Source organism: Callionymus lyra, chromosome 8, assembly GCF_982586985.1.
Source record: "Callionymus lyra chromosome 8, fCalLyr1.hap1.1, whole genome shotgun sequence".
Lineage (NCBI taxonomy): Eukaryota > Metazoa > Chordata > Actinopteri > Syngnathiformes > Callionymidae > Callionymus > Callionymus lyra.
The window spans coordinates 4411510-4425000 of NC_141825.1; the positions used below are offsets into that span (position 1 = coordinate 4411510).

Below are 13491 nucleotides of genomic sequence, written 5' to 3' on the forward strand. Positions count from 1 at the left end.
GTAACAATAAAATCTAACATTAATACATTTATATTTGAGGTGACACATGTTTTATTTATTGTTCCCAGTTCAACTCGAATGTTGTGCGACGTTGTAACTTCCTGTTCCTGCCACACGCACGTACCTCAAGTGACCATTGGGATCTTTCTGTGACTCTATTCAATGGGGCCTTCAAATAGCCAGAGGTTCAGGTTCACTGTGATAACTTCTCCCTCACAACCATATGTTACAATCTTCCAGAAGAAAAGCCATTTGCTCTACAATGAAACACCGGCTTTTTTGAAAGACTGTCGCCCGTCCTTTCACTTCTTCTGGAGATGAAACCGATTTCCCGAGGGACTTTGAAAAGAGTCATTTTCCAGTACAAAGGGCATTGTATGAATCAGTGTGCCCGTGTGTATGTGTGTGTGTACTAAATTGCTTCAGTAGTAAGCGGGTGTGTTTGGCCATCCCTTTTGTCTGTGTGTGTATTTAGCCGTAATGGATGGTCTATTAGAGCAGCAGCAGCTCCAGAGCCCGTAGCACTGTCTTCGGAATTGGAGGCAATAACAGCGAGAAACGGCGAGAGGTTTTCTCCATCTATCCAGCGTGTGGTAAAGGGTCAGAGCCAAAGGACTTTATAAATAAGAAAGACCTACTGATGCAGAGGTGAGAGGGAGGGAGGGGGTTGGTGTTTGTCTGGAGTCACTTCTTAACCTTCCACTTCTAATGTCTTTCTAGTCCAAAGTTTGCTCTTTCAAGCAGGTTTGGTCTGTTAAAGTGATGCTTTAGATCAGGGTTTACCGGATAGGCCTGTTCAGACGTCATAGTTTTCATTCACTAACTACATTATCACATTTGTTTCTGTGCTTCTTTTCTTTTGGTCCCATAATTATTGAAGATTCAACGATGTGATTAGTGTATTAGAGGAATATCATTTATGATCCATAATAATATATACAAAGTTATTTCAGAAGTTTGTACCAAACTCATAGTAACCCTTGGAGTTGCAAAAATGTTGGTCACCCCTGCTTTACTGTGTGTGTTTGGATCATTGACATAAAAGGAAAAGAAGGTACGTGAGTTTCTCTTCAGTCGTGATTTGGGACAAGTATATTTAATCTAAAAACAACTGTAGAAACAGTGCCACTGCTTAAATGGTCTCTTGCAGTAGTGAGTTAAGTAATAGAAGACGGAAACTTTATACCAACACTTTGACATACCAACCAATGTTTATGTCATAATAAGTGTCTTTATGGGACCAAGTGTGTTTGGTATCCATCTTTAGTCATGAAGCTTAGTCATCCAGGAGTGGGAGAGTTCCATCTCTTTACTGGGACACCTCTATCGTAGCCAAAAAATACATTAATGCTAAGAACTAAGACACTAAGCGTCAAACTCAACAAGTCATTATATGTGTCCCAACTGTTAGTTTTCTCAAAGTCCAATTGGGTTAATGTTTATGTTGATATTGCGACCTAGAGTTAGTTAGAGAAGATAGGAATCATATTTGAAGACCTTCAACTGGAGCAAAACTAAAAGGAATTTAAGATGGATCGGATAAATCATGATCCTGAATGAAAATGCAATAAAGAAACTAGAATTAATTGTTTAATTCACATTTTGTTCGGCCAGTGACCTCAAATGCTAAAAGATTTTGACCGCTTGTGTGATTAAGTTTGAAACCTCTGAACTAAGATAACATCTCAAGCTGGATTTGAACCTGCAACCCTCCAGTCGTGAGGCTGCGGTGCTCATGTTTTCCCTGCAGATGAAGAGTAAATGTGATTCTATACTGTGCCTGATGTTAAGTGGATTACTTGCTGGTCAAGTTGCTCTGCTGCAGTTGATTAACTTGACTTCTGAGAAAGAGTTTGAAGTCCTTTTTTTGAGGAAACCGACACCCGACACACTTTAGCTTCTCACCGTAGTTGAACTGGCTGTTGCTCTTCTCACAGTTGATGATGTTAAAGCGGTACGGTACGTCCGGCAGCATGTTGCTGACTTCAAAGTAGAACCACTGGGCATGCTGGGAGCAGTTGGCATCCGTGTTCAGCACCAGGTCGTACTCAAACCTGCAGCACACACGGATGTATACGGTCGAGTGACTCAGTAAATCTGACTCACCAACTCATGCTGTTTCCCGCACACACTTTTAAACATAAATATAGCTGCTTAAAAGTTAATTTAGATGTTAATTCAAAGGTCAACTAAAGTGAAACTTCATCTCTTCTGACTCACGTGTTTCAAATGTTAAAGTCTTCTTCTCCAAGATGCAGTAAGTCCTTCATCAAGAACATGTTTTCAATTTATTACTTTATAAAGTTGATTTGAAATCTGGGCGAACGAGAGGTTATGAGAGCGAAGTCCATTATGACGTAATAATGGCTTCACTCCTAGTCCAGCCAGCTGTAATCAAGCCAGCTGTAATCAAGCCCCGCTTTGTTTATACAACGAGTCGCTTGTAGGTGAAGACTTCCTGGATTGATGACACGTGGTGACAAACCTCTATGTTTGATCAATCACAGCAACGAAAGAGTTTTAAACGTAAATATTTCAATGAAAAGAGAGTTTTGTACAAACACACACTGATGATACAAAAGAGTTCAAGATCAATTCAAAACACACTTAAATCAACACGTTAGTTGACCTTTAACCTTTAGTTGACACATGAGGTTTTTTTGTTTGAAAAGCTGTTTTCATATCATTTCTTATCAGAGATAATACGTGTCAACAGACTTTCTGGAAAATACCAGGACAAGTACAACAAAACTTTGGAAAGAAAGTTAACAACTAACAAACGTTTAATCTGATCAACACGACCTGCTGCGCGACCTTGACTGAAGGAATGTGAATCTCTCAGGTTGTATCTCGTACCATTCAGGAGTACAATTGTATTTTCAACCTGTTTTCTTCAGTACGTTTGGTCAGTATTATCAAAAGGGGTACGAATCATTCATGTTGTATTTAAGATTTTCTTTACAGAAAATATATCCAGAAAATATGGAATCTGCTGAACTTATTAGTGCTTTTCTGCATAATCAGTGCCATTTTAAGACCTTATTCCAACTAGAAGTGACCTTCAGATATGACCATCCATTCTTTGACAATACTAAGAGAAAACAAGGTTTCTCAGCGAAATGTTTCCCGTCATGAGAGCCGAAGATTGGGTATAGAAGTCTGAAGCCAGATTTTTATAAATAATGAAGACAACCGAAAACTTTGCTGACATGCTTCTATTGGCTCAAACAAAAAGGATTCATGAGGGAATCTAACCTTTGTCGACCTACCTACGGACTTGAACGGCCTTCCTCAGGTTCCCGCACTCGAACTTGGAAAAGAACTTCAAGGAGTCTGCTCTCACGGACGGACACTGAGGACTGCAAAGAGGTTTTGGAACGTCACAGGAGAACATCATCGTCGCAGCAGATCGACCCACCTGCAGTCCTCCAGGTCGAAGACCACCTGGTTGATGATGTCGTCTGAGCTCATGAAGCGCTGGACGTCCTCGAAAACCTTCTGTCTGAGGGAATGAAACTGAGATTAGAGAAACAAGTTTGTGTCTCGAGTCCCAACATCTCAAAACCTCCTCCAGCTTCCAGCTGTAGTTGGAAAGTGAAGACAAAATACTCGACAGAGCTGAAGTCGATTCCGAATGTTTCGCAACCGCAGCGTTAATATTTAACCAACAATGTTTTCAAGAAGTGTTTTGACTCTCTGCAGCTTCGCCCTTTTCATCCCTTCCAATCAAACAGTTTAAAGTTTAAAGTGAAGCATGATGATAAGATCTTTTCCACCAAAGTTCAGCGCTGAAAATGCACTTTCCAAAGCGCTCTCTGCTGCACCGGGGTCTGGGAATAAGGAGCCCTGAAAGGTCCATCTATTGAACTAATCGTATTCTCCAAAACAATCAACTCAAGAAACAAGGACATTATCGTTGGTTGTGCCGAGCGACTAAAGATTCATAAATGTTCTTTCTGAGATAAGTGCCAACAGGCGCTCGCTGTAATTCCATTATGTCTTGAGGGGAAATTGCATCTTTAACATTTTTAAATGTCAGCCTCTGTTGTTTTTGAAAACATCCCTCAGTGGAGATTTGTTAGAACCCAGAGGAAGCAGCAGAAGTACTGTGCGAGTCGGTCCCCTCGTGTTCTCTGGTGCGATTGATTTTAGGATGAAAAAAAAAACAAGACAAAAGTCGTCGCCTTATCATGTTTTCATGGTGCTTCATGTCGATATTTTATCTCTACAGTAGATTTAGTTTTAGACAACCGTACCGGAATAATCCCCTCCATCCACAAATGTTTTCTATCAAGTCTAGGAGTCCTTTTTTCACCAGAACGAGGAGCAAGAGGTCAGACCTCGAGGGCCCAAAGTGGATTTCTGACTGTTTTCATCCGGCCCTCATAGGAGTAAGTAAGTTCAGTAAGCAGAATTCTGGCTGCAGAGTTTTGTATGAACTGCAGGCGAGACAGATCCTTCTTGTTTAGACACCGAAAATAAACTGTTACAATAGTCTAGACGAGACAAACACATGGATTACAAGATCCAGATCGTTGTTGTGACGTCATTTTCATAAGTTTAGAGATTTTCTTTCAGTTGAAGGAAACTGTTTTTCGTCAGTTTTTTTGGAGTAAAACTCGAAAACTGATGTTGAAGCTCATGAACGGACAAAGAAAGAACAAGATCATGGATACGAGCTGCCAACGAGATGTTCCTCCACAGGGGTCTGCACTCTCCCTTCATCAATTGTTCATAGAAAAGGAACAGCCTGGTCCTACGTCAAGGTCCGTTGCCCGGGGAGGGTATTCCTGTCCCGCCCACTCTGGCACCCAAAGGTGAAGAACTCTCCAGTGGTTCCAGTCTCCGGTTGCTGACACGGATTTCTCTTTCACACTTGACATTTGAGTCCGAACCCCAACATCGGGGATCACCCCCGCAAACCCCAATCCATCAATCTCTCTTACATCTCATGATCTCCCACCAGCCGTCCTTTTATTTTTTTTTGTTCCTGTCATTCTTCTTCATCTTCATCTGGTCTTTTGTTCTCGTGGGCCGCTGACAGCCATGATGGGCTAATTTAAAGACTGGAGTCCATCTCTTTTATACCGGCGCTCCCTCATTGTTCCGCAACTTCGCCCTCGCTGTCTGAATACGGCGGCTCAGGAAAGGTGACAAGGATTGTTGATATCCGACAGAAGAGAAGTCATTCCGCCCGGGTATTGAATAGAACCGTGAATAGCAGCGACAGCTTTGAAAGATCATTTAATGGATAGTTGGTTGCTGCAGACTTTTGGGATAAAGGTGAGCGTCGTTAGTGCAGCTCATTATTCCTGCCTTCTCTTCTGAAGTTTTCTCTTTTATTGGAAGTTTTTTGTGAAGTTGATTCCTTTTTTATTTCCACAGCTGAGCCCACACCGTGGTTGTCCTATACCACACATGCTTTTCCTACTCTCTGTGTACTCTATCTTTAAAGTGATGGTTCACCCGAAATTCAAACTTCACTTGTTTTCGACTCGAAGAGTTGGGATTATTCTCAGAGTAATCTGTTTTTTTAAGAGATATAGACTGTTTGTTCATTTTAATGTAGCAACTGGAGCCCAGTTGTCTTCGTCCAAAAATACACTTAAGAAAACATCCAAATACCTCAATACTGATCGTCTGTAACGTTCGTCTTGTATTAAAGGAAAAAAAAAAAACAAGTTGAGATTTAAAGGTTGTTATAAACTGGAGGTAATATCGCGAGCTCTTCAAGTGTAGATAGTAGGGGGCTCTGGAAGCGTTACATTTAATTGGTAAAACATTTTAGTCTATAACTCTTAAAATGAACTGAGTAATAATCCCAAAATAAGTCGAAATGAGGCAAGTAAGTAAGTAAGTAATTTGCATTTATATAGCGCTTTTCCAGATCAGGGTCACAAAGCGCCTAAACAATCAAAACATAATTCAATAAAATATATACTTTAAAGATCAAGATAATACTGAGAACAACACAGGAGTTCCAGAAAATCAAGGAAAAGTCTGAACAAATAAAATCGTCTTAAGATGTTTCTTGAAGGACTAAGTAGATCCATCAAGCACAAAGAGAGAGGAAGATCGTTCCAAAGCTTAGGAGCAACAGTCTGGAAGGATTTCTCTCCTCTGGTCCTGAACCGTGTTCAGGAACCACCAGTAGATTCTGATCCACAGACCTCAGAGCCCGAGCTGGGGTATAAGTCTGGATCAGATCACTGAAGGAAGGTCTGACCATGAATAGATCTGAAAGTAAGAACCAGAATTTTAAAGTTGATCCTGAAAGGGACACAAAGTGTCTTTGGGTGCACCAGGAAGACCTTGAAAGCTGAAAGTTTACACCACATAAAATGGTGCGACACACCCGAGGTCACTGCCGAAAGACTTCCGTGGAGGGATGAAGACGTAAACGACTAATTCTTAGGATGGAGGTCGATGCTCCAAAATTGACTCCTGGATAAGAGGCTTTTACATTTTTTTTTTTACCATGAAACATCAGTGGCGTCCAAGAGTCAGGGCTCGGCTCCGATAGCCAATGAGGTGGTGGCGACGACACAGAAGACTTTTCGCCTCGTGGTACCAGGAAAGGAGCAACTATTCCAGCACCATTATTCCTAAAAGTCATTGTGATTCCTCTGCCGGTGTCAGACTAATGTGTCCAATGATTCAAAAGTCTCAGAGCTGTCAAGCGCAACACGGCAGGTGTCGTTAACCGCGGATTCGTTTCAGTCGGGAACACGAGAGGTTAAACTAAACAGGGATGATGTTTTAAAGAAAAGTTGAACTTGTTCCGTAGCCTCTAAAGAAGTTACTTAAATCTCTCCTGGGGTTTCTGCCAGGACCAAAGTGAATTATGTGCTTTGCTCAAGGACACTTTGCTAAGCATCGTTGGCGCCTGAGAGCATTCCAAATATCTGTTTACCACAAGCGTGCACGGAGACGACTCCCCGTTGATAGATGTGGCCTTTTCCTGCGCTCGGATTAACATTTACAGATCTACGCGGCGCAGACCGTCGGGAGCCGCCGCCGGGATCCCACCTCTGGATGTTGGGCTTGCGCGGGGTCATGGGTTCGTGCGCCGGCGGAGGGACGTGACCCCAGAAATCAGGGAAGGCCAGGATGCTGAACCCGGGAATGGACTTGGTCTTTCTGGCGACAGCGCGGTAGGTCTTGGGGTCGTGGTGGGAGACTTGAGCGCCGTTTCTGTCCAACAGCCTGTCGATGGCGGACTGATGGTGCGGTTCCTCGGCGTCCTCCTGGTTCTGCTCGTCCCCTGCGTTCTCCCTGTGAGGGAACAGGTTTAGGCGGATTGTTGGTTGCATCGGCGGGTTTTTTTTTTGGACGAACCTGGGCTCTCCGGCGAGTCGCTCCAACCCTGGGCTGGTGCTGAGGAGGTTGTTGAAATCAGGAACCGGTAAGTGGTCGTCGACTGGAACTGGAGACGAAAACGTCAAAGTTAATTTTAACCATTACATCTTCAAGCTGAAGTTAGTCCGCCGACCTCCCGCGGACGTTTCTGTCTCGGAGTCGGAAGCGGACCGGGTCGGACCGGAGCCTCGATGTCGGGTTCTTCTGGTGACGGGAGGAGAGAAACCGTTGACCTGCTCTTCATCTGATGAGGACGTTGAACTCTCCTCTGGACCTGAACTCAAGTCCATTCCCTGAAAGAAGAGCATCAAAAACACTTCAAATAATGTCTAAAAAACAGGGCAACATGGTGGCGTAATAGTTGTTGTTTTTTTTTGTTCATTACCAAAACCGTTCTATCTACCGGGGAGACTGGAGTCTATCCCAGTATCATAGGGCGAGAGGCAGGAGACACCCTGGACAGGACGCCAGTCTGTCTCAGGGCACACAAAGACAGACAACCATTCTCACACACACTTATTCCTGCGGACAATTTCCCCAAGATCTCAATCAACCTCTGTATGTTTTTGGACTGTGGGAGGAAACCGGAGTGCCCGGAGTAAACCCACGCAAGACAGGAGAACATACAAACTCTACACAGAAAGTTCACAAGTTGGCTTGGCCTGGAAGCGAACCAGCAACCTTCTTGCTGTGAGGCGACCGTCTTTTGTTGTTGTTTTTTAATAATAAATAAATAATCAAAACACAAACATTTATTTTATTATCTAGAAAATAAATGTCATTCCTTATGTACTATAAATAAATATTAGATATATTGTCTGCCACAAAAAAGATGGTTTTATTTTCTTAAAATTAAAAATGGAAACAAATGTATTCGCACACTTTTGGAAAGACCTCAGAGCCTGAGCTGTGGTGTAAGTCTGGATCAGATCACTGATGGAAGGTCTGACCATGAATAGATCTGAAAGTAAGAACCAGAATTTTAAATTGATCCTGAAAGAAACTGGAAGCCAGTGAAGAGTTTTAAGGATCGGAGAAATGTGAGTTCTTCTACTAGAGGGGGTCAGAATTCTGGCTGCAGAGTTTTGTATGAACTGCATGCGAGACAGATCCTTCTTGTTTAGACACCAAAATAATCTGTTACAATCATAAATCAATCTTAAAATCTCATTTTTAAATGATCCTCTTTCATCCACGAACATCATTGTCGTCTCGTTTCCCATCACTCCTGCTGCAACGATGTCCTCCCTCGACGTGTCTCCACGTGTCCATGGACACGACGATCAGAAAACAATAACGTCGGTCGTCGTCTGGTTGGAGTCCGACACAGGAACGTGGAGATTGTTTTCTTGATCTAATTACGCTGATGAAACAGGAGTTGGCAGCAGAGAGTGTGTCGGCCTGAGCTCCTCCTCATTATTAGTCAGATATTAGCACATTAATCAGCAGTCAAGACGCTCTCCTGTTCCTGTGTGACATGAAACATTATCGCGGCCGCAGACTCCCGTTCATTATCTCCCATCTGTCTCTGACACAATCTATTTCTGTCTCCTCCAGCACTCCAGCGCGTCACATCCCCACTTCTGCAGCGTCTTTTATTAGAAGCTGATAATTACCGACATGTATAATTGAACCCGGGACTCCGGGAAGGTGTGGAAGCGAAGTCTGCGAAACGTCAACGCGAGTGTTAACCCTTCGTCGATCGGTGCTGACTGTACGGAAACACTTGGTAGCAGCGGGTCTGCCTGACCCCGGCGTGAGATCTTCAATAATGCACGACCCAAACTGTCAATCAAGTCTTCATTATGACGAACCGCTTCAAAGTGATTGTATATAATTGAATATAAATGTTTTTACTCTTTTATTTTTAAGACATTGAATCATCAGCAAACATTCAAAACTCACTTTTCAACCATATTTTCATGAATTCAATGAATAAAATTTTTTTTTTTTGGGGTCGGGGGGTTAAGATGAATCTCACCTGGAAGTCATGTGACAGTTCTGGGCAGAGACGAAGGTACTGAGGAAGCTGGTCTTTGGGCCGGTCCGGTTCTGGACGGCGGCGAAGTTTGTTCAAGTCTGTCTCGAGGTCGTCGTCCTGTAAAGACAATTTACTATAAAGTTTTTTTTCTTTCATGAAAGTTAGAAAAATATATATTTACAAGCCTGAAGAATAAGTGAAATATAAGCTGGTGTTTGTGTCTTTTACAACTAGAAATATCTCGGTTTTTATCCCCAAATAAAAAATCAAATGAAAATAAAAAAACCTGTTCCACTTAAATGTTTCCCTGATTTTATTAGTTGTTTTTTTTCTTTTATATATCATAAAGGTGATTGATTTATGCATTTTAATTTTATATACAATTTTAGTCATGTTTTTTTAAGTCACAGTTTCATTACTAATCTTTTTTACTTTAATTTATTATCATAAATTGTTATTGTTCTTATATTTTAATCTCTTTTTTCGTTCATTTTAATAATAATATTTTTAAATATGATGTTTTTATATTTTATATAAGTATAGATAACAAATACTGTATCATTTTTTAAAAAGATAATATTTCAGGTTTTGATTCATAATCTTTTGTACTTTTATCATTAAATGTTTTCACATTTTTCATTTATTTGATTGTAACTGGTTCTTCAATTTAATACAAGGGTTTAATTTATTTATCATTTTAAGTTTTTACAATATTATTTTTTAATGAGTTGTTATGAACAATAAAAGCACTGAAACCTAAATGATAAATAAGTGTATTTTCAACAAAATAATGACCTGATCTTCTGCTTGACTTCCTAAACTGTATTTAAAATGCTAATACGACTTTATAAATTAAATAAAAGTTAAGTTGCACAGGTACAGAAACGCTCTCCACGCCGGTGTGTGGAATGGAGCGTCCTGGTTGGCTGGTTCCTCTGACAGCTGGAGGCTTCACGCAGAGGCTCACCTGCTGAGAAGATAGTCGCGTGTGGAGATTCATATTAGGATTTTAATTATATCCTTCCAAGACAATTTATCTGAGGCGTCCGTGAAGCCTCGTGTGTGCGTGCACGAGACACGCTTTTGTTTCTTGGAGGCTGAATAACAGTCTGAGGCCGAGAGTGAACGTTCAGGTACTTCATGTTCCATTAGTCAGGTCTGTTTAAGAGTCTGGACCAGACCTGGGCAAAGTGCGGCTATTTTTGTTTTTTTATTTTTTTTGACTGTATTTATGCGGCCCTCGAAATGTCCAAGTAAGATCATGTATAAAAGGTTCTAATGCATTAAGAAATGTATTTTGTATTTATTATTCATTTACATTTTCACACTTATTTACTTTTTCCCTCCTTTCTTGTATGTCATTTTTCGAGTATATTTTTATCCCTTAAAAAAAATCTTTTAAGTCAATTGAAGAAATGTTTTGAAAAAAACTTATATATACAAGAATAAAAATGCAGCTTATTTAGCTTTAATAAATGTCACGCCTTAACGAGGAATGTCCTTTTTTTTTTTTTGCTTGACGGCCCCTAACAACATTCACATAATTGAATGTGGCCCCTTGAAGAATTATTATTGCCCACCTCTGGTCTTGACGATACAACCAGGACTAACCATGATACAGGCAGAGACCCAAAGATGGACCCAGTACTGACATGACCAGGACCAGGTTTTAAAGCTGAACCACGTCAAGGAATCTCACAAAAAGATGTCAGATCCTTATGAAATTGATCAGAAGATTCAAATGTTGCTTTTGATTCTATTATTTGATTTATTTTTTGTAATCATATTGACAGTTTAGCTCTGTTTAAAATAAGAAAAAAAATGTTTGTCATCAAACTATACATCATTATATATATTTTTTTTTTTCTATATGTATAATTTATTTTTATTTTTATTTACAAATATATATCTTAACACCTTATATACCATTTTAACATCTCCTATTTATTTATTTATTATAGGTTTTCCTTAAGTTTACATGCTTACATGCACATCTATATTTATTTTCTAAACTATATGTAATCCTCTATATTTGTTATATCGTCCTATATTCTTACTTATCTATTTACCTTTATTTGAAATAAAATAAACTCCTCACTATATTTATGTTTAATTATTTTTTAATTAACTACTCCTGTTATATTTATCGCAGTATATATTGTATTTAATTTTTTTTTACATGTCATTACATACATTTATGTGAAATAAAAGTTTTTTCATTTTTACTTTAAAATTAAAATAAATGTGTAAAAACATTCTAAAGTAAATCGTATTTCACTGTATAAAACATCCTTTAAAATAAATAAATAAAAGGTGTTTTCACAACTCACTGACGCCCCCTCGTGGTTCTAACCCTCACTCTTGCACATGTTGCTCTGACTTGACTCACAAAGTCTTTACTTTCTTCTTCTTCTTCTTCATCTTCTTCTCCCTCGCTGTCTTCACCGAGCGCCTCTACAAACACACAACCTCAACGTCATCGCCGGCACACAGCTCTGGCTCGAGGGCACCACTGACCTGGCTCGGGGGTCGAAGGTCGTCCGGGGAGAGGGAAGGTGTAGGCGGAGAGATCTGATGTCAGAGGGAGTCGAGTTATAGGGAGACACTTGCGCATCAGCTGGACTGACGGTTCCACCAGAGACTCCAGAAGCTGACTTGACAGACACGTCTGGAAACACACACATGCACACACACACACACACACACACACACACACACACACACACACACGCGCGCGCACACACATATGAACACACGCACATACAGAGACGCCTCACATGTAGACAGATAACACACACACAAGGACACACAGACGCATACACACACAGAGTGGTACACACACAGATACACAAACACAAGACACATGCACACTCACAGAGACCATCACGCACACAGACACACATATGCACACACATGAAAATACACAGACACACTCTTGCGCACACACACACAGACCAGCACGCACACGCACACGCACACGCACACGCACACGCACACGCACACGCACACACACACGCACACGCACACAAACAGACAGACGCACACATATTTACTCACACAAAAACACAGAAAGACAAAGAAATGCACACACACAGACACACATACACACATATACACTCACACATACACACACATATATACACACATAAATATACATATACACACACACACATACACGCACACACACTTACACATACACACATACTTGCACAAACACACACACACATACACACACGCACACACACGTACACACACATACGTACAAACACATACACATACATAAATACACATAAATATACACACACGTACACACAGACACACTTACACATACACACACACTTGCACAAACACACACACACACATGCACACACACACACACACACACACACACACACACACATACACAAAAACAGATGTAGTCGGCCTGTTGTTGACATTAGCGTATCATGTTAGTTAGCTTAGCTTCATCTCGTCGTAACCATGGCAGCAGGAAAACGAGACAGCAAAGAACACGAAGGGTTAATTTCAAGATATTTTTTTCTACGATCAAATATTCAAGACGATAACTTTACGTATAAACGCTGCTAACGTATCTGAACCTGCTAGCGATGCTAAAAAATAGCAACTCATTTAATTTAAACAAATGTTGTGAGTCTCCGTCAGGGTCTCCACAGGTGGATGAGGTCTACCTGCGTGGCCTGGTACAGGACCCGGAGACCGTCCTGGGACACCAGAGCCAGCCTGCCCGCAGTACTGCAGGTCACCTGGTGGAGGCAGCGCAGCAGCGCCTGGCAGATCTCCACGTCCACCAGTCGCGCCTCCTGCTGGTTCCAGTCCCTGTAGATCCGCAGGAGCCCGGACACGAGTCCGCCCGACGCCGCCGCCGCCACGTTGGCCTCTGTGGGGAGACAAACACGGGGTCAGAGGTCAGGTCCACGGGGAAGTCGCGGGGGCAGCAGCTGAAGTGAAGAGACGCAGAAAACTAGAGTAAATCTTTGACTACAAAGTTTGTCTTCAAGCCGGATTAATATAACAAGTGACCACAAAATTATAAAAAAAATGTGTTTTACAAAAAACCTAATGACATTTTTTTTGTATTCAACTGTAGCAACAAAAAAGGGGGAGGAGCTTATTGAATAGAAAATATACAA

The 13491-nt window shown here is 41.2% G+C and overlaps 1 protein-coding gene across 1 annotated transcript in view; it reads right to left on the reverse strand.

Moving 5' to 3' along the window:
- Positions 1–13491, reverse strand: part of agbl1 (AGBL carboxypeptidase 1) — a 54852-nt gene that overhangs the window by 25067 nt on the left and 16294 nt on the right. Inside the window, exons 8-17 of the mRNA XM_087797884.1 lie at positions 13030–13238; positions 11858–12008; positions 11730–11794; positions 9341–9457; positions 7493–7652; positions 7339–7426; positions 7030–7275; positions 3419–3502; positions 3270–3359; positions 1906–2054 (exon numbers count right to left, since the gene is read on the reverse strand). Coding sequence (XP_087654010.1) covers positions 1906–2054; positions 3270–3359; positions 3419–3502; positions 7030–7275; positions 7339–7426; positions 7493–7652; positions 9341–9457; positions 11730–11794; positions 11858–12008; positions 13030–13238 — 1359 coding nt within the window. The remainder of the gene's footprint in view (positions 1–1905; positions 2055–3269; positions 3360–3418; positions 3503–7029; positions 7276–7338; positions 7427–7492; positions 7653–9340; positions 9458–11729; positions 11795–11857; positions 12009–13029; positions 13239–13491) is intronic.